This window comes from Plecotus auritus (assembly GCF_963455305.1).
Source record: "Plecotus auritus genome assembly, chromosome: 5".
In the NCBI taxonomy this organism is placed as follows: Eukaryota; Metazoa; Chordata; class Mammalia; order Chiroptera; family Vespertilionidae; genus Plecotus; species Plecotus auritus.
The window spans coordinates 185,609,667-185,629,732 of record NC_137776.1 but is presented as its reverse complement, the minus strand read 5'-3'; the positions used below and the strand labels follow the sequence as shown (position 1 = coordinate 185,629,732).

General features: G+C 63.3%; 2 protein-coding genes across 6 annotated transcripts; both read right to left on the bottom strand.

Moving 5' to 3' along the window:
- Window positions 1–409: 409 nt before the first annotated feature.
- DPH7 (diphthamide biosynthesis 7) lies at window positions 410–9,317 on the bottom strand. 5 transcript variants are annotated; one of them, XM_080671089.1, is made up of 9 exons: window positions 8,992–9,308; window positions 8,233–8,363; window positions 7,527–7,614; window positions 5,921–6,015; window positions 5,365–5,537; window positions 2,924–2,993; window positions 2,746–2,811; window positions 2,416–2,588; window positions 410–1,288 (listed from the first exon to the last, which is right to left on the bottom strand). In XM_080671089.1, exons 2-9 carry the CDS (start codon window positions 8,238–8,240, stop codon window positions 867–869), a joined length of 1,095 nt encoding a protein of 364 aa, XP_080527215.1. In that variant the 5' UTR covers window positions 8,241–8,363; window positions 8,992–9,308; the 3' UTR covers window positions 410–866. The 5 variants fall into 5 exon arrangements, with proteins under 5 accessions (XP_080527215.1, XP_080527216.1, XP_080527218.1 ...); XM_080671090.1 differs by having other exon boundaries at window positions 412–1,288; window positions 8,710–9,288; XM_080671092.1 differs by lacking the exon at window positions 7,527–7,614 and having other exon boundaries at window positions 412–1,288; window positions 8,992–9,303.
- Window positions 9,318–11,380: 2,063 nt separating this feature from the next.
- ZMYND19 (zinc finger MYND-type containing 19) lies at window positions 11,381–18,980 on the bottom strand. The gene is made up of 6 exons (XM_080668446.1): window positions 18,708–18,980; window positions 17,436–17,495; window positions 16,625–16,731; window positions 15,795–15,935; window positions 12,083–12,263; window positions 11,381–11,957 (listed from the first exon to the last, which is right to left on the bottom strand). The coding sequence occupies exons 1-6, from the start codon at window positions 18,756–18,758 to the stop codon at window positions 11,814–11,816; spliced, it is 684 nt and encodes a 227-aa protein (XP_080524572.1). The 5' UTR covers window positions 18,759–18,980; the 3' UTR covers window positions 11,381–11,813.
- Between the last annotated feature and the right edge of the window lie 1,086 nt (window positions 18,981–20,066).

The following is a 20,066-nucleotide window of genomic DNA, read 5'->3' as shown; positions in this document are numbered from 1 at the left end:
CTGCGCTGCATCCTCAGAAAGTGAGAAACTGGAAGTGCACGTTTCTGGCCCAACACCTGTCTCCCCCGGTGACGCTGACAATTTTGCAAATTCAACAGTGGCCCGTGGCGACCACGAACGTGTCTGAAAATCGGGGGTCGGGAGCCCAGTTGCGTGTCTGGGTTTCCCATGTGCAGCATGGGGAAGCTCCTCGGTTCCCCGGAAGCCACGATGAGGAAGTGTAAGGAGCCCACCCCGCTTTGCCCACAGCTAAGGCAGCTCCACCCACACCCTTTCGCTGGCTGCGAAGCCGGCACATACAGAGCACTTCCCGTGCCTCCCGAGGTAGGCGGTCTTTTAGAAGTTCGTGTAGAATCTGCTGATATAATCACTATAAACATAGCTTAAATGAGCGGGAAGAACCGAAAGTCAGATCCACATGAGACAAGCCTGAGAGCTGGGAGCGGCCCTCCCGGCCAGAACCTCCGTTACTTTGTGGTTTTGTTTTTTTTAATTGATTCCAGAGGGAGAAATAATATCACTGATGAGAGAGAATCATGGATCGGCTGCCTCCTGCACACCCTCCACTGGGGACCGAGCCCACAACCCAAGCATGTGCCCTTGGCCGGAACTGAACCTGGGACCCTTCGGCCTGCAGGCCGGCGCTCTACCCACTAACCACACCAGTCAGGGCCAGAGTCACTGTTGGAAGGACCCCGCAGATAAGGGTGACTGAGAAGCCAACAGCTCCTGACTGTCCACACTGCAGACTCCCCGAGATGCAGCCCTACGCTAGGCGCCGGAGACCAGCAAACCCCAGTGAGGGTCTGAGGCAGCTCGTTCACGGCCTGGTCTTTATGATCCTGAGCCGGGACCTGCTCCCTGGCTCAGCTGTTCTCCCACCTCCAGAGGTGAAGAACGTGGTCATAGAAGGAGCAAGTGGCTAGCAGGTTGATGTCAAGGTCGGCTGTTTCCATGCCCGAGTCACAGACACAGATCTTGGTCCTTGGGCTGAGCAGCTGGCTGCTGCTCTTCCTCACGCCCTCTGTGGACGGCTGGGGAGAAGGCCTTTCCTTACTTCCACTCCCGTCGTCTGCTAGACTACCAGGACGGGGAGGTCCTGGCAACTGGCCTCCAGCCTCGTCTTCTGTTCCGGCTCCTAGGTCCGTGCCGGATAAGGACTCTAAGTAGGATGACGGCTGGGTCTCGGGCAGATGGCAGAAGGTGAGCCAGGACCAGTCGGCTCCGTACAGCAGGGATCTGGGCAGCGTGTGGGACACAGAGACCGTGCACGTGTCCTGCTGCTTCTCTGGACGGAGACAGAACAGGAAATGCAACGTTACGCAGAGCCGGTCTCGTCAGTCAAACACCGCCCCCCACCCCTCCCGGCCGATGGCCCTGCCCACCCTTCACAGGGAGACGGGCGAGCACCACTGTCACGGGAGTGGGCGCGAGTGGACAGAGAGGCAGGCCGACACCAGGCGTGATGCACCGTGCACCTGAGAGCACCCGGCCTGGCTGGCAGGACACGTGCGCAGCTGAGGACCAAGGAGCTGCCCGCAGAGGGCAAGGCAGGGAGAACACGGCTCCCGGGGAACCACAAACACGGGGACGAGGGGAAGGCCCGGGGCGTGGCGACCAGGCTGGAAGGTCCCGGTCAGCATGCTCAGCTTGAAGAGCTGGAACGTGAGCGGTTTCCTGGCGGTGAGTTGCTGTGGCAGCTTTGAGGCTGGAGGTGGGACTGGGAAGAGGCCAGGCCTCCGTCCAGAAGGCACAAAGCTGCCGAAGGTCAGAGCAACACGACCAGAAGAAGAAGTGAGGGGTCCGACCCTGAGGGGTCCGGGCCCAGGGCAGGGCCGAGGCTGGAGGAGCCGCTGGGGAACGCCAGGGCCAGTGAGGATGTGAGCGCAGAGCAGTCACCAGCTGGGAAGTCGCAGAGCCCAAAGGGTGGCCACCGGTGCCCCCCACGTGCAGGGTCAGGGTCACAGCGATCAGAGTCGCAATCAGAACGCGCAAGGACGAAGCCGGGCCGTGCAGGCTAGGTCGACGCTTGGCGATTCCCAGCACCTGCCAGAGCACACACTGCAGGACGGCCCAGCAGAGCTGGCGGAACCGGTGCTGGTTCCGCCCACAGGGAGAGTCGAGCAGGAGAGGACGGGAAAGCACGTTGGGGGCACCTGGCCGTGCAGACCACACTGTCTGCCGGCAGGAAGGACAAGGCAGAAGGTGGGCCAAGGGTGGTTAGGAACGTGACGAGTGCGAAGGCTCCTGGCACAGAGGTCCCCTGCAACGCAGAAGGTTCCAGAACAACCGAGCTGCTCAGGGAAGAACTACAGCTCCAGGGCAGAGTGCTGGCAGCTGAGACTCCAGTGCGCTCACAGCCGGGCCTGGGGGACGCTGGGATGTGCGGGGCAGGAGGCTGGGAGCCCCACTCACCCGTGGCCTGCTGGCAGTCGATGATACTGAAGCCACCGTGCATGCAGGCCGCCAGGAGCAGGTGGCCTTGCAGGGGGTGCCACCGGAGCCGCCACACCCCGCCCTGCACAGGCACGTCTGCGAACGGCTGCTTCATGTTCCGCGTGTCCCACAGCAGAACGTGCTCGTCATAGCTGAAACCCAACGACAGGGCCCCAGTGCAGGAACGTCTCCGGGAGACCACCCCGCTCAGCAGGACCTGGGACCGAGTCCCCCTCCCCGCACCCGCACCCTGGCCCAAGGACAGGAAGGGAGGGCGCAGGAAGGGCTCAGGAACGGCCGCGGCCTCACCTCCCCGTGGCCAGGATGCCCTCCTGGTGGGGGTTACTCTGGATGCTGCACACCCCCATGCAGTGTCTGTAACCGAAGGGCAAGACCTCAGCAGGCGCAGGGCAGGCCGCCGCTCCGGGAGGCGCACGGGCGCAGGCGGACGCGGCGCGGTCAGCCCACCGCCGGCCCCTGGATTTACCTCTTGCTGGTGAACACAGGTGCGCCAAGTACCCTGGTGTCCCAGCCTTTCAGCAGGCCGTCGTCCCCACCTGTGGGAGAGAAGCGCCGCTGACAATGGCACTGTAGCAGCAGGTGGCCGTGTCTCGGGGAGGGAACTCGAGTCTGTGAGGGGCCACTTTTCCTGGGGTTTCTGGTTGCCACGAGACTGAAGAGCCCCAGGCAGCACCCCGCACAGGCACCCTGAGCCACAACTGCCTTTAGACTCGGAGAGGCGCCTGCAGGGGAAGAGGGATAGCTGGCAGCTCCGCGGCAGGGGTGACGGGGACCTTCCCAGGGCCCCGTGGCGGAACTCCGAGTGAGGACCAGCGATCAGAGCTGCTGTGACGGCTCCATTACACCAGCAGAGGCCAAGGTCCTCCCGGGCTGCCTGCACGGCCCTGCCCTTGGCCGTGACCTGTGTCACCTGCTCCTGCACGAACAGTCCCTCCTGTCACGCTGGCCGTGCTGGCTCCTCTCGGCTGTCCAGCACGCCAGGCTCCCCCACTGCCCACTTCACCCCACCCCCCACTCTAGGCCCTCCCCGCCAAGACCGGCTCTGTAACGGGAACGTCTGCACCCCGGTGCAGCACCCTGGCCCCTGGCCCTATCCTACCTTCTTCCTTACCAGCACCTATGGCCTCAGCCCTCCTGTGCGATTGGCTAACTTACTGTATATTTGGTGTCGGGTTCTGTCCATCTCCTCCCATCAATGTGGGCTCAGTGAAGGCAGGGACTGTCCCTCCCTCACGATGTGCCCCCAAGCACCCAGAACACGCTTGCACACAGGAGGTGCTCAGTGAACCAATTCTAACTGAATTGGTCCTGAATGATCAACTCACTGCCCCACTACACCCCTGCCCTGCATGAGCTGAGCCGAAAGGCAGAGGGACTAATTCGAGAATGAAATGAAATCCTCATTGTTGCCCTGATTGGTTTGGCTCAGTGGATAGAGCGTCAGCCTGTGGACTGAAAGGTCCCGGGTTCGATTCCGGTCAAGGGCATGTACCTTGGTTGCGGGCACATCCCCAGTGGGAGGTGTGCAGGAGGCAGCTGATCGATGTTTCTCTCTCATCGATGTTTCTAGCTCTCTCTCCCTCTCCCTTCCTCTCTGTAAAAAAAGTCAATAAAATATATTTAAAAAAAAAAAAAAAGAAAAGAAATCCTCATTGTTTTCTGAGGCTGTTTAAGGACCCGCCCTGAGGGAAGGTAAGCATGAAACACAGGATGAGCCACGACAGAGAGAGGAGACGGAGGCTGGACGGAGGAGAGAAAGAGGCGGCCAGGGCCGAGACCTGAGAAGACCAACAAGGCGTGGACCCCGGGAGGCGCGAGGAGGCAGGGGTTTCTGATGTGGCCACCAAACCCTGTGCCGGGGCCGGACGTTACCAGCAGGTGCTCGCTTTGGCCGTACGCATACTAAATTTAAGACGATACGGAGATTAGCATGGCCCCTGCGCAAGGATGACTCGCAAATTCGTGAAGCGTCCCACATTTTTAAAAAAGGAGAGAAGAGCAGGGGTGCCATCCACCAACAGGGGTGGGGGCTCCGGGGCAGGTCCCAGGATGGAGGACCAAGGGCGGATGTCTCCAGCAGAGACAGTGCCTGAGCTCAGGAGAGCCACCCTGCAGAGCGAGGACGGAGGCGGAGAGCAGGAGGGGAGCGGCCAGGGGAGCCCGGGTCCAGACGCAGGGTCACATGCCGAATGCTGGTGAGGGGCCAAGCACGATGGGCCGAAGGGGCCGCTGGCCTGGGGGCTGCGGCCAGAACCTTGGCAGGAGCGGCTCTGGTGGGGGCGAGCCCGCCCAGCCCCCTGGGTCTGACGGAAGAGCCCACCGCTCCTCCCAGCCAGGGACGGAGAAGGAATAGGTGGGATCTTTGCATCCTGCACCTGCAGCGGCTCCTCTCCTGTCCCTTCAGAGACCAAGGCCGCCACCTCCGGGGGCAGAACCCTGCCTGGACCAGAGGCTGAACAGGCCACCCTTCCCTTCTCGTCCCCAAGTCGCAGCACCAGGAAGTCGACCCCTCTCTCCCACCCCCTTTCACTCAGGAAGGTAAACCCCCACAAAGGCAGTGGCAACGTGAAAACCAGCTCCCGAGCCCCCGGGACCCACAAGCACCGGCCTCGCTGGGGCCTCTGCCGAAGGCACAGACAGCACCAGAGGCAGGGCTCCCGCACCACTGCCCGTCAGCGTCCCCCAGGACCCGCAGATCCTGCCGCGGGCGCCGCTGTGCTGAGGTGGGGACCAGCCACAGCTTTTGCCCCAGGAAGCGCATTCTGCACACGAGGTCTCTGATCCCAGTGAGGCCAGGGTCATGCCCGACGGCGCCTCGTGTGCTCGCTCCTCCCAGCGCACTGGGCGTTCGGGGAGAGGGGGAGCGTGATGCCGACGCGTGACTGCCGCCCAGCACAGGGGACCCACCTGAGTACACCACTTCCGTCTGCCAGTAATTGAAAGCGGCAATCCAGGCCTCGAATTGGTGGGCCTGCCAGGTGGCCACCTCCTGCAGCCCGGACCCCGCCTCGTCCAGCTTGAGCAGGTGCAGCTGGCCCTTGGAGTCGCTGCTGATGATTTTTAAGGGCTGGTCACTGTCCCTAGACACGGGAGCAATGGAGAACCCGCTGAACGTCACTCAGACCCAACGCATCACCTCTTCAGGTCCCCAAGCAGTGCCACGCTGTGCCCCCGACACCTGTCCCGGGCGGCTCTGCATGGGCCTGGCACGTGGGCACGGTGTGTAAGCAGCTTGCTTGGGCACCTGGCAAGCAGAGCTCCCACTCAGCCTGTGGAAATAAATCAGTGTCAGCCTCTCCGGATGGAGACGCCACCCTGTATCTAGAAGGCTGGGGTTTCTGTCCTTGGGGGGCTGGCATGACACCCCCGGGTCTAGGGAGCCGCAGCCAGGGCGGCACAGGTGGTGCCGATGCTCCCGCACAAAAGCAGGAATGCGCCGTCAGCGCGGAGACGTGGCCCTTACCTTCCCGCCTTCCCAGTGGACCAATCCAGGGACAAGGCCAGACACCGCTTGCTCAGGGCAAAGCTGGCAAACGGCTGCAGGGTGTAGGTGGTCTCCTGGGGGAGAGACCGCGTCAAGGGCGGCCCGGGACCCTGGAGGTCAGCCTCCAGCTCCGGCGGCCGCCACTCCCTCTCGCCCTCCTGCACTCCCAGGTGAACGTCTGCACTCACTGGGAGACGCGAGAGCTCACACACCTGCAGGAGGAATTCCCAGCCCTGACCTTGGGGAAGCAGCATCTCTCCTCAGCCCCTTGCTGCCTGTCCGCGCCCCCCGCCCCCCACCCCGCCCAACCTATCACACCCCTATGGGCTTGGAAGGGCCCCGGTGGCCGCCCTCAGCTCCCCAGGCTGCTGGGTCTTCAGACACAGACAACAGACACTTTCCTCTGGTTTCCTTTTCAGAAGCCACGACTGGCCCCTACAGCGCTGTCTCTCTCTCCTAACATCTACGGAGGTTTCATCACACAACCTGGACCCACTTAACCCACCACAGGCAGCTCCCGGTTTAGGGCTCCGGCCTCGATCGCGGGCCCTGGGCCTCAGTCCGGTCCCTGGGCCCCGTCTTCCTCCCTTGTTCCCAGGACAAGCGGCTGCTCCCGCGGCCAGGAACAAGGCCTTTCCACACAAGCCCTCCGCTGCCACGGGCCCGGCGCCCCTGGGCCTCTGCTCCAGCCCTCCAGAGCAGGCATGGCCTGGGGGCTGTCCCCTCCCCTCCCCTCCCCTCCCCTCCAGGCTCCCAAGGATCAGGGCTGCTGTCAAACACCCAGCCAGTCCCCGCTGCGATCGTGTGCTCTCCCAGCTGTCACTGAGAAGGGCAGGTCCCACGTAAGAAAGTCACTGCTGCCCGGCCGGTGTGGCTCAATGGCTGAGCGCCAACCTATAAACCAGGAGGTCATGGCTGTGGGCTCGATCCCCAGTTGGGGGCGTGCAGGAGACAGCTGATCAGTCATTCCCTCTCACCATTGATGTTTCTCCCTCCCTCTCCTTCTCCCTCTCCCTTCCTCTCTGAAATCAATAAAAATATACTGTAAAAAAAAAAAAAGGACGGTGGTCCAGGCTCTCCTCACAGAAGACCTTTCAGATCCATCGACAGGTAAACCAGCAGCCCGTCACGCCAGCCCTTCTGCGGGTGACACATAAGGGACCTCCTCTCAGAGTGAGAGGCAGAACCCAACACTTTAAAATGGGCTGTGTTGCCCTGACCGGTGTGGCTCAGTGGATAGAGCGTCGGCCTGCGGACTGAAGGGTCCCGGGTTCGATTCCAGTCAAGGGCATGTACCTTGGTTGCGGGCACATCCCCAGTGGGAGGTGTGCAGGAGGCAGCTGATCGATGTTTCTTTTTCATCCATGTTTCTAACTCTCTCTCCCTCTCTGTAAAAAATCAATAAAATACATTAAAATAAATAAAAAATAAATTTAAAAAAAATAAATAAATGGGCTGTGGCTGCCTTAGACTGCAGCGTGCGAGACTTCCCTGCACAGAGACTACCCCAAGGGAGACGCTCCCCCCCAAACCCTCTCCATTGGGTTCCCTCCAACCCCAAGGACACCCGTCCCCAGCCACTGACCTTGGACCCCAGCAGCTGGAACAGCCCTATGAGCCCATCAGCATCGGCCACAGCCAAGAGGGCATGGCCAGCCACCGGGACGTGGCACCTGAGGGGAGAGTTCACGTGCCAGTCAGAACGGGGGACACGGGACAGCATAATGCACCCCAGGAACTTGCCATTCACCTGGAAGCCCCTACACCAGTGGTCGGCAAACCGCGGCTCGCGAGCCAACATGCGCCTCTTTGGCCCCTTGAGTGTGGCTCTTCCACAAAATGCCACGTGCGGGCGTGCACGTACAGTGCGATTGAAACTTCGTGGCCCATGCGCAGAAGTCGGTTTTCGGCCTGGTCGAGTCTACTGTGAAGAAGTGGTTCTAACGCCGAGCCACACTCAAGGGGCCAAAGAGCCGCATGTGGCTCGCGAGCCGCGGTTTGCCGACCGCTGCCCTACGCTGTTTTGGAGCCTACAACCCCGTTCCAACAAGGTTCCCGGCTTACAAATCAAACCAGCACCACTTCTCAGAATGATACTGACTCTGGGGCTCGGAGACTGACAAAGGAAATGAACCCCAAGGCTGCATCACCCCGCAAGTGCCCGCAGGTGGGCAGGACGGTGAAGAGACGAGCCACAGCTCGGAGGCTGCCCGTCGGTGGGACGCTGCTGGGCATCAGGCTCCCCGCCAGTGACGCGATTCCAGGCCATGGGGTTGCTAGCAAGTCCGTACCATTTCATGTCCAGGATGGCAGACGTGTCTCTTCTTTGGATCTCAGCCAGGGAGCAAGCAGAGGGGTCATTGCAGCTGTACAGGTAGAGACGGCCTAACCGGGCCTGAGGCTCAGGAACGTCCCGTTCGCTCTACAAAAGATGCAGGTGTGTCCAGGTGACCCTGACAGAGGCTGACGGTGGGGCAGGGAGCGAGGAAGAGAGGGCTGCGGAGCCGGATCCTGCCTGGGAGCTGCCCCGACTTTCTGAGCTGGAGAAATGTCCCCTCCCACCGGTGTGTGCAGACGTGCTGGCCCAGCACAGGGCCTCCTTCTACGCCAGCCAACAGGGGCCGGCTGCGCTCAGGGCCGCACAGGGGCGGTCCTGGCTGAGGCCTGTGCTCCAGCGCCAGCTGTCACCCCTAAGGGTCGCGGTTTGGGCCCACATGTCCGCTCCCACAGATGCGTGCAGTCCCCACACAGCCCCGTTTTCTCTTTACTTGAGACTTGACCCATCAGCTGGAGCCACGCTGCAGCCAGAGAGCCTTCTGCTTCAGAGACGCTGCTGCTGATCTACCCCCAGGCCACAAGGCCAACGCCGCACCGCCACCTCCTGTGACTCCACAAGGCACTCGTCTTTCAGCTCCGGCCGCAGACCAGAGAGGTCTGGCCATGGGGGTGGGGAGGGGGGGCCGGGGTGGCTCTGCCTCTCCAGACCTCCCTGCGCGCGGCCACTCGCCCGGAGACGCACGGCCAGACCGCCAGGGCCAGGCCCCGCGCACCTCGTTCTCCGGCTCCCGCAGCTGGTAGGTGCCGCACGCCAGCACGTGCCTGAAGCCGTCCAGCGGGCACCACTCCACCGAGTCCGCCGTGTACTCCGTGTCTACCGCCTGCAACAGCTGCACGGGACCGCCCGCCTCCCAGCCGTCGGACGCGGTGGGGACCGAGTTGTGGTGGTGGCATGGCGAGGCCAGTTTGCGAGCCTGGGTCGGGCTGAGGCCGGGGTGACAGTGGGGTCGGCTGGGGCCGGAACCCAAGCGCGAAAGGACCGCACCGCACGGGTAGGCACTTCTTTCCCTTCCGCAGTCGCCTCCCTCCCGACTCCTTCCGGTGTGCCGGGGAGGGACTTCCGGCCGCAGTTGCCGCCCCCTCGTAAGGCCGGGCTCCTGCGCCCCCTCCCGGCCGGCGGACCTCGGCGGGCCCCACGTGCCAGGGCGCGCCCCATGCCGGGGGTTTGACAGGACAGCTGGGCCCATGAGGGTAGCGGAGGAGGGTGGGAGTGTGCAAAGGGCTTAGACATGCACGCAGCCGAGTCCAGGGTGGAAGGAGCTGGCCCTCGGCTGCCCTCCTTCCCTCCTGCCCACCCAGGAAGGCGAGTGGGTGCTGCGGGGACGCGGGCCTGCCTGCCAGGGCAGCGGGAGGCCCTACTGGAGGTGCCTAGAGGAGCCAGGCCCTCCGCAGCAGGTGCAGGTGCCCGGAGAACAGCCAGCGACCAGGGAGGGCAGGGGTCCCCCGCCACTTAGATCCAGGATATAAGGGAGTGGCCAGCACAGCCACAGTCAGACCCGGGAGGCTACAGGACGCTGACACGGTTGAAGAAAGGAGAGGACTGGGAAGACAAGTCGTGGACCCTGCCCCAGAGAGACGTTTTCTGACCTGGGACAAACGAGTCAGCCGCCCACCCGCCACATTCCCAACAGGTTAGAAACAAGCCCCACAGTGAACGGACCTTCTGAATGTTGGGCTTCATAGATGCTCTCAGCTGTGTGGCTACAAAGATCAAGAGGTTGGAGCTGGTATCAGGCAGTGGACCAGGGAAGCTAGGGGACAGTCTGTGGACCAACAGCACCTTCCGCACAGCACCTGCTCCGGGCGCCATGGTGGTGACATGAGCACAGGGAAGGAACTGCTGCAGGGGCCAACTCTAGGCCAAGGCCACGTTCCCAGCCCCAGCCCAGGGCTGGGACGCTGCCTCCTGTGGCGCCAGCTCCGTGGCCGACAGCGACCCCCAGGTCAAGGCTATGCCTGAAGCGCCACGAGACACGTAGGAAGCAGCCAAGTGTCAGGACCCAGTGGGCACTGTGGTCAGCAGACCCTGGGCACGTCCCTTCCAATGTACTGTTTTCTGATGAATGGCTGACTGCAGAGCAACGTGCTGGTCAGGGGATGTAGACTGGCGGGAGCACCAACCTGGCCACTCCCCAAAGGACAGGCAAACCCCACAGCCACAGCCTGGTGCCTCCTGGCCCAGGAACCTTTGTTTGAAAGCAACTGTTGAGCACTTGTGGCCCGTGCCTATATAGGCCCCCACCCCCAACTGTCCTGGCCAGAACTGGCCTCTGGAAGCAGGAGTCACCGGGAATGTCCCGAGAGCTCAAACCAGCTGTAGGGACAACCGTCTCTCAGGACCACACATGTCACCGTCCCCAATAGCTGAGCCCATCACTGCTCATCCCAGGGTCTGGAGGGACCTGAACAGTCCGCCCGTGCAGCAAAACTCTCGGGCCCAGAAAATACCCACGCCTGACCTCTAGCCGCAAAGGAGCTTCTGGCCAAACAAGTGTGTGGGGAATGCGGAGTGCTCTCACGTCCAGAAAACCCTCCTTCAGGGTTAGAACAGAGCCCTCCTGTTCCCCGTGGACTCCCCGTTTCCCAGGCCTGTTCCCCGGGCCTCTGCACAGGACACCATGCATGCAAAGGAGCGACGGGAAGCTCAGCAGAGAACAGAGGCCAGCGTGGGGCTGCCCAGCCAGTCGCCCTGGAGGGCCAGCCTCACCCTCCCAGCCAGATGCCAACCACAGCCCAGCTCACTGCCCCAGGGTGGCTGTGCAAGGTGTGCTGCCAGGTGGCCCCGCACTCGGACATCTGTGGCTCCAGGGCGGGCGGAGGCCCAGCACGGTGGGCGGGGAGCAGAGCTCCGATCCTCCTGGTCGCTGTTCACAGGCAGGGCCTCAGAGACCTGCCGGCCGAGTCCCCACGGAGCTGCCGGCCACTCAGGGAGTCCAGGCGAGAACGTCACAGCTGGGCTGTGATCACCCGGTCCGCTCCACAGCCAGACAGTGGGTCTGGGCCTCACTCCTGGGAGAAGCCCAGGATCGAGGCGGGGCCCCCACCCCAGGGCCCGACCCACTCGGAAACAGGCTCAGCGGTAAAGGAGGAGTGCAGAGCAGATGCTAGGTGACTGCCCTTTACTTTCCGTGTAGATGCCACGCCGAGGCCGCGCTCCTGGGCCGGCTCCTGCTCTGTGACAGTTTGAGACACGTGGCCTGACGGTCTGCTGCTTGAGGATGACAGCAAATGATTCTATTTGTAATTCCTAACCCCCCACGGCCTCCCCCCAAAAAAACTGTACATGAGTTTACAAACATATTAACATATAAATAACGAGAAGCATCCTGCCGGGAGCCTCCCAGCTGTCTCTACTGGAGGGAGCACTTCCAGGGGCGCGCTGGGCCCCGCCAAGTGCCCGCAACCAGGGCCGCCGCCGCCGCCGCCGCCGCTCCGGGCGCTGCTGGCTTCTCCCACACCACCAGGCTCCACCACCACCGTGTCCGCGGTGTCCAGGGCAGGCCTGGAGCCGCAGGGCCGTGCTGCCGCCGCCCAGTCATCGCTCCGGCTCGAGCTCGTGCTGGAAGGGGCGCCGCTTCTCCCGACAGTGCTTCTTGTGGGCAGGCCAGTCCTTCTGCTGGCACTGCGAGCCGCAGTACCGGGCCACCTGGCAGCGCCCGCAGATGTTGAACTCCCGGAGCTGAAAGCACAGAGCAGGTGACCTCTCAGCCCGCGGAGGGACTATATCCCATGGGAGCACCCGGCCCCGGCCCCGCGACTGCAGAGGCCCGAGGGGCCGAGGGGACGGGAGCGGAGCGGCCGTACCTGCTTCTCGATCATCGTGCAGGGCGGGTAGTGGCACTCGTAGTAGGTGCAAGAGCTCTCCTCCTCCTCCACCACGTCCCCGTTGGCGTTGTAGTACCGCGTGGCGCTCAGCGCGGGGAACTGCTCCTCGATGGGGTCCGTGGGGAGCTGCTGGATTGCGAGCCAGTACAAGCTCTGCTCCCTGAAGGAGAAGGGGCCCAGCTCCAGGCACAGAGGATGATGCAGGACCCCAGGACGGCCCCCCAATTTCTGTTCTGGCAACTGGACTCTGCCCACCCGCACTGTGGGTTCCTCTCCACTGACACCTACTTTGTAGCCTTGGTCCCCCCACTGACAGGCGCAGAGCAGGGCTGGGTCTCCGCACCCAGCACGAGGACACAGCAGGTGCGGGACTCAGCCTCTGGAGCCAGCCACACCCGCCACCTGAGCCAGCGGGCAGTCCCCTCCCAGCTCAGGGCCCAGCAGCGCCTGCTCCGCCGCCTCCCTCGGTGCTGTGCTGCCCGCATCCTTCCTACACCTTCTGTGTGAGTGGACAGCAGGGCTGCAACTGAGGGGCTCCAGAGCGAGGTGCCATAACAGGCAGCACCGTGACCTTCCAGAGAAGTTTAACCCCCGGCCTGTGGGGACTTGGGTGAAAGAGGGAAGGGGCCCGGCTGGTGTGGCTCAGGGGCTGAGCGTCGACCCAGGAACCAGGAGGTCACGGTTCGATTCCCCGTCAGGGCACAGGCCTGGGTTACGGGCTCGATCCCCAGTGTGGGGTGTGCAGGAGGCAGCCAATCCATGATTCTCTCTCATCGTTGATATTTATCCCTCTTCCTCCCTCTCCCTGTATCTTTGTAAAAAATCAATGAAAATATATTTTTTTTAAAAAAAGAGGAAAGGGAAGGGTCACCCTCACCTAACACCATATACAAAAATCAACTCATAATGAACCCAGGACCTAAACATAAGACCTCGAACAGAAGGCCTCTCGGAAGCAAACAGGACCAAAGCTGTCCTACGCTGGGCTTGGCCACGATTTCCTGGATATGACCCCCAGTCACAGGTGACAAAGAGGAAACGGACATAGTGGACCTCACAGAATTTTTAAAATGTTGTGCATCAAGACACTGTCCAGAGTAAAAAGGCACCCCACAAAATGAGGGAAAGATTTGCAAGCCACGATCTGATCACGGGTTACAGAGACATAAAGAACCAGCACAGCTCAACAAGGTAACACAATTTAAAGACTGAGAACCTGAACACACGTTCTCCAAAGACGTGCAAACGGCCCAGAAGCCCATGAGAACACGCTCAACATCACTAGTCGTGGGAAAGCAAAGCTACAATGATGCCAGCTCACACCAGTTGGGGCTGCTGTTACAGCAACAGACGGCACGACCGTGCTGGTGAGAACGTGGACAGGGAACTGCGCACCGTGCACTGCACAGCGGGGCAGCCATTGTGGGAACTGTCTGGAGGGCCCTCAGATAATCACCAACAGGGCCCTCCTGGGGACACGCCCACAGGAGCTGAGAGCAGGGTCCTGACGAGGGGTCTGCACACCCACATTCACAGAGATCACTCCACAAGCTAAGCTGGAACGCGGGAGCAGCCACACCAGTGTCCACCGCTGGACGAAAGGGTAAGTCACGTGGTGAACGCAACGGGCACTCGTCAGCCTTAGGAAGAAGCAGACCCTTCGCTGTGACAGGCGGGTGTCAGGGGGCATGCGTGGGTCGGGGAGGGCAGGTCCCGCATGGACAGTGCACACACGTGCACGCTGGGCCCCGGGGACCTGTGGAGGCCGCCCTGCCTCCGAGGGGCCCTTCTCCTCCTGTTCTGTTGGACGGAACAGCCCTCCCGTCCCCAGCGCCTGGGAGAAACGTGAGCTGAAGCAGGCTCACTAGGGACCCAGGGCTCTGCGAGGCCTCGGGACCTGCCCAGGGAAAGCGAGTCAGCAGCTCTGGTGCCGCTCCAGGAAGGACTGGAGGAGCCCTGACCGGTGTGGCTCAGTGGATAGAGCGTCGGCCTGCGGACTGAGGGGTCCCAGTTTTGATTCCGGTCAAGGGCATGTACCTTGGTTGCGGGCACATCCCCAGTGGGGAGTGTGCAGGAGGCAGCTGACCAATGTTTCTCTCTCATCGATGTTTCTAACTCTCTATCCCTCTCCCTTCCTCTCTGTAAAAAAAAAAAAAGAACTGGAGGAGGCCATCGGTGCCCTATCTTTGCTTCAGCCGAACTGGGCCTTGTTTTTGTCACTTCCTTTTCTTTTGAAAACATTTCTTTATTGATTTCAGAGAGGAAGGGAGAAAGAGAGAGAGAAACATCAATGATGAGAGAGAATCATTGATTGGCTGCCTCCTGCATGACCCCTACTGGGGACCAAGCCTGCACCCCAGGCATGTGCCCTCGACTGGAATCCAACCCGGAACCCTTCAGTCCCCAGGCCGACGCTCTATCCGCTGAGCCACACCAGCCAGGGCTCTTCTTTTCTGTTTGTTTTTAATGTGTTGATTTGAGAGACAGAGAGGGGGGGAGAGACACCCGTGTCTTGTTCCACTGATTTGTGCCTTCGTTGGCTGATTCTTGCAAACGCTCTGACCAGCGGTCGAACCTGGAAACCACGCCAATGCCCTAACCCAGCGGTCGCCAACCTCTCGGACCTCACGGGCCACCGGTTGGCGACCGCTGCTCTAACCGAGTGACCTACCAGCCAGGGCTCTGTCACATTCAACCAAAAACCTAGGAGGGTAACTATTACACAAAGGGTCAGTCTCCCTAAGATCAGGCCACACTCTATCCTTAGAGGAGAGAACGCAGGCTCGGCCCCAGCCCTGCCCCTCCCGTCCTGAGAGCCTGGGAGGAAGGCCCGGTGTGCAGGCACGTCCTGAGAGCCCGGGGACCACCCCGACACGTGGCCTCTGAACCCTGCCTCTCCCAATTCCGCAGCTCAGGCTCCAGCAAGACCGTGAGGATAACAACCGCGGCAGTTCCCCCGTCTCCGTCTGCCAGGATCCCGAGAAACACTGACCCGTCCAACCTCCCTGACATCTGTCTGCTGGGAGTCACCACCACCGTCGGGAACAGCTGCCCAGAGGCCTGAGGACACCCAGAAACCCCTGGGGGCCCTGAGCCTGGAATGCACGTGTGGCCAGAGACACCCTGGCCGTGTCAGCAACCAGCGTCAGCTCCCAGCCCCCGTCCTGCTGCTGGTCCCCCGCTCGTCCCAAGGGCTCCTCGAAGCTCCGAGCTGGGCGCTCCCCGGGCCGCAGGAACTGCCCTCAGAGCAGCCTTCCCCCCGGGCGGATGCCTCTGCTTCCTGAGCACAGCGCTGTTTGCAGGACTCGGAGAGGAGACCAGCCTCCAATCCACGTCACCTGCTCCCCTCAACCACTGCGTCAATTGTTGGGCAAGGAGCACGACAAAAAGACCCCTGTGCACGGAGCTGAAGACACCTCACCGGCCTCGGGGACGGGGACAAGTCCTACTCCCTGCGGGCGTCAGCCCAGACGACCCTGCTCCTGACAGAGCCCGTCATCGGGTGACCCGCCCCAAACGAGAAGCATCAGGACCTTACCCGCCTCCCAGAACAGGAGGCCCCACACATCGAGGGACAACAGCAAGGTCCCCGGACCACGGCAGCATCGGAGCAGAGCGGGGACGTGGGGCCTGGTGACGAGCAGGCAGTCCCCGGCGCCGCCCTGCCGCCTGGCCAGCGGGGAAGACCCACCTCTGTTTGCTGGAGGTCTCCTCCGCTTTGGGCCGCCAGCCCCACGGCACCAGCTGCAGGTTGTCCAGGCGATTGTCCACGGTCACCGCGTTGAGATGCACGACCTGGAACCCGGGGGCGATGCCGCCCCTGTGCCGCTCCCTAGAAACAAGCACTCTTCGACCCGCCTCCACACGGCCCAGCGCGCCCGCCACGCAACTGCACTGCCCTTCGCACACTGACTGACGGGCCACCAGGAGCGAGGATGCCCAGGGGATACCAAGGTGTCAGTCGTGGCCCAAACAGGACCAGCCAGGTCGACAGTTTAGCCCTTGGATGGAAGAGCTGGGCTGCAGGGAGCCAAGGCTGGGACCCCAAACCCTGCAGCACAGCCTAGAGACGCCCCTCGAGCGGCCCCCCTGTGCACACCAAGGACGGCAGCTGCTTCCCCATGTCCCACCAACAGGCTCAGCAAGAGCCGGCAGGCATAGGGGCATAACCAATGGACAGACACTGGGGCGGTGGGGGCTTGCCCGGGGTGGGAATGGCTGGGGGGGTCAGTCGGGGAAAAAGGAGACATATGTAAAACTTTAGACAATAAAAATAACAACAATAATAAAAGAGCAGGCGGGGACCAGACCCCACCCTCTGGGGAGGCAGTGACCGCCCCCGTGAGCTGCGGACAGAAGAGCTCGTGGTCTGGAGACCTGGGCGGGCCTGCTGGTGCCACAGCTCGCAGCCACTCCTCCGAGTCAGCGGAGGCTCAGAAGCATGGGGTACGGGGCCCTGGCTCCCGCACCCCAGGGTTCATGCAGGACCCAGTGGGGAGCAAGCAGCCCGGAAATACCCACCACAGCAACTCATGCAGAAGCCTGCCCGAGCCCCGTCCTCGGTTTTTGTCGAAGGCGTACGCGAATATCTTAGCACCGTTTCCATCGGCATCCACTTCCATCCTGGCCTGAGAAGGAACAAGGGACAGGTCTGCTAAGAAGCCTCGATTCGCAGCAACAGCTCAGATTCCTCTTAGAGACACTGAGGGCCGTGAACAAGGCCGAGGGACGGAGCGGGCCTGCTGCTGGACCCTGGGAGGCCCGGACACACAGCGTGAGCCCGCTCCTGCACTGGAGCACGACAGGCAGGGGCACAATGCTGTGGACAGAGATGAGCTTCCCTCATCTTACAAAGCCCACAGCCAGCGAGAAAGGCACCCCTGCACAAGCAGCTGCTGCAGGAGCGTGGGGAGCGGGGTGGAGTGTGGGGCGTCTCCCGAGGATTTCACGGAGGGAAGAGCGGTGGGGGGACTGGGGACTGGGGCATGAACAGAAGCTGGTCAAGCAGCGGCAGTGGAAGGCAGGGGCGCCAGGAAGATGAGAGGAAGGAGCACTGGGCACCAGGAGGGACAGGGCCCAGGCCAGGGGGACGTGGGGGAACAGTCTCCTAAGGAACCAGGGCTTGTCCAGCTGAATTCAGTCACGAATGTGACACAACTGGTCTCTTCTTCGGGAAGAGAAGCAATCAGGGGGGCCACTGGGAGGAAGAGTGCTACAGGGGCAGTGCTGAGACCCGTGTTCTGCAGGGAGCTTCCGGGCCCTCCCATGGGGGAGAAAGCCACCCCTCCCGGCCCGGCCCTCCCCGAGGGCTGGCAAAGGGGGCCGCCCTTACCTCGAAGGAGTAGCCCTCCACCAGCGGGATGTCCTGCTCGTCTATCAGCGTGTACTTGGTCTACAAATTAACCACATTTCACAAGTTACATTGGGATGGGTAAGGTACTGTAACAGGCAGGAACGGACCAGCCCCTTCAGGAGTCACAGATCAGCAGGCGAGGGGGTGGGCGGTCTGCCACAGAGAGCAGGTGCCGGAGCTGGTCATTCCCACCCGAGACTGCACCAGAGGAGCGGGCATCGGGCTGCACTTGCCACCCGCACGAGGCTACCCATCCGACCTGCCACCAAGCTGGCCAGCCTAGACTCTGTGCCATCTCAGGTGCCAATAAGCCTAGTCCCACACTGCGGCTTCAGCGGAGCAGAGGAAGGGGGTGGGACGGAGGCAGAATATCCAGACGGTTTCGATTAACGTTCATTTCTTAAGCAGGGCAGCCGGCACCCTGCCCACTGAATTGACCTTTTTTACTTTCTGTCCCAAGGGAAAGGTTTAAAGGCTCCCGAATGCCGCTGGGCGCTGGGTTAGGAGGGTCTCGGAGCCGAGGGGAGCCCACCCTTCCCTAGGTAGGAAGCCACGCCTCTTGCAGGCCGGGCAGGGCAGGAACCAGCCCCCACAGGGCCGTCTCGCTCTGGCTCGGGAAGCTGTTCCCTAGGGTCTGAGTCCGTGTTACCTTCATCTGACTGCCTCTGCTCCTCTCCCACCCGAAGCTTCCGCCGCTGGTGATGGGAACAGGGTTCCCATCCAGGGTACGGTCCGTGGCTGGTCAGCGGCACGGCCGGCCGGCTCCTGGAAACAGCCAAGCCTCAATGCCCACAGGTGCCAGGAGCCCCAGCCTCGACCACGCGGAGGGCGGGGCCAGGGACGGGAGAGCAGCAGAGGGAGGCCTGGCCGCGGCGGGGCCCACGGAGGCTCGGCCAGACGTGGCCCCCGCTGGCCGCGCGAAACCTGTGCGAAGGCGCCACTAGGACCCGCAGGCTCGGAGCGGCGCGCACACACCGGTCTCCGCAAGGAGCGAGCGCGCCGCCTCGGAAGGGCGCTGCGGTCCCGCGCCGCAGGTGCCGCCTAGAGCCGCCTCCTCCCGGGCCGCGGCGCACCGTCCGAGCCCCAGACCGCGGCCCAAGGAGGGTGCCCCGCGGGGACACGCCGCCGGCCCGCCACCCGCACAACCGCCGGGCCCGGTGCCCCCGGCTAGGCCCCGCGGCCCCGACCCAGCCCCAGCCCCACGCCCCGACGCCGCGCCCACCGGCCCAGCCCCCGGCCCGTGCCGCTCACCTTCCCGGCCACCCGGCCGAGCCGCACGATGCCCAATTTGAAGTCGGTCATGGCCAGGCCTGCGCTCGGCCGGCGGCGCCGCTCCCTTGGGAGGTGCCGGGCCGGGGCGGGGCCGCGGCGCGCCGAGCAAGCCGGGCGGGCGGGCGGTCAGGGGTCGGGTCCGGGCAGCCGGGCGGGACGAGGCAGGGCCGGGACCAGGCCGCCTCAGCCGCCGCCTCGAGCCCGCCGGACCTGCCACGCGCCGCCGCTGCCGCCGCGCGCACCACCGCGAGCGGAGACGAGGGCGGGGCGCGGCGCGGACACACCCCCGCCCGCCTCCTCCCGGCCAATAGCGGGGCGCGCCCTGCACCAGCCGGCGCGCGCCGCTTCGCCACGGCCAACGGGGAGCCGGCCAGTGCGCAGGCGCGCCGAGCAGCAGGGCGAGCGCGGGGGAGGGGCGCGGCCGGGGGCGGGGCCTGCGCGGCCGCCCCGCTACGTCAGTTTCGCGGGAAGCTTTGTGCCGGCACCGGCTCTCTCGCCGCCCCGGACCCCGCGTTTTACCCCCGATCCCGCTCCCCGTCCCTGCGCCGCCCCGATCCCTGGGCAGCTCCTGGCGTTGCGCCCCCGGCTGTTTGAGGGCTCGTGGTTAGGGTGTTGGACTCGCCGCGGCTCCCCCATAAACGGCCCTCCGCCCAGGGCAGCGGGCAGGGGCGGGATCGGGGGTGAGCGCGCTCCCCAGGTGCTCCGGCCCAGAAGCAAGGCTGGGGGCCCGCGCCTGCAGGACGTGGGATAAGCCCAGCTGAGGGCCCTCCTCCCCGCTGGCGTGTCCCCTCCGCACCGGGGCTGGTTCTGGACCAGGCGGCCGGCCCCCAACCCTAGGCTACACCAGTCTCCCCCGGGCCGCAGGCTCCCTAACTGAGGTGGGCGATGTCCAGGGGCGCAGAACAGCTTGCTCCAGGGACTCCCAGCCTGCCTCTTGGGGGCGAGGGGTAGGGGGGGGGGGCCTGCCTACCAGCCTTGCCTCCTGGCAACCACTCCAGCTTGGCTTTTCCTCCCAGGACCCACCCGTGCGCATACATTTAAAGCGCCTGCTCCTATTCCAGCGAGGAAGGCAGAAAAAGCCCGTGATGAGGGAGTTATGTGCGGTGTTAGGAGGCCATACCTGCCGCGGGGGAAACACGTAGATCAGCTTTAGAGGTTGGGGGGTCCTGGTGAAGGTGGGGAGCAGAGTAGGCCTGACCGACAAGTCAGTGGAAGGAGAGGGCATGAGTCATGGCAGCCAGCACACAGGGGAGCGCATTCCAGGCAGTGGGATGAGCCGCCGCAAAGCGCCCCCCCCCCCCCCAGCTGGGGACATTCCTGGCATGCTTGAAAACGGAG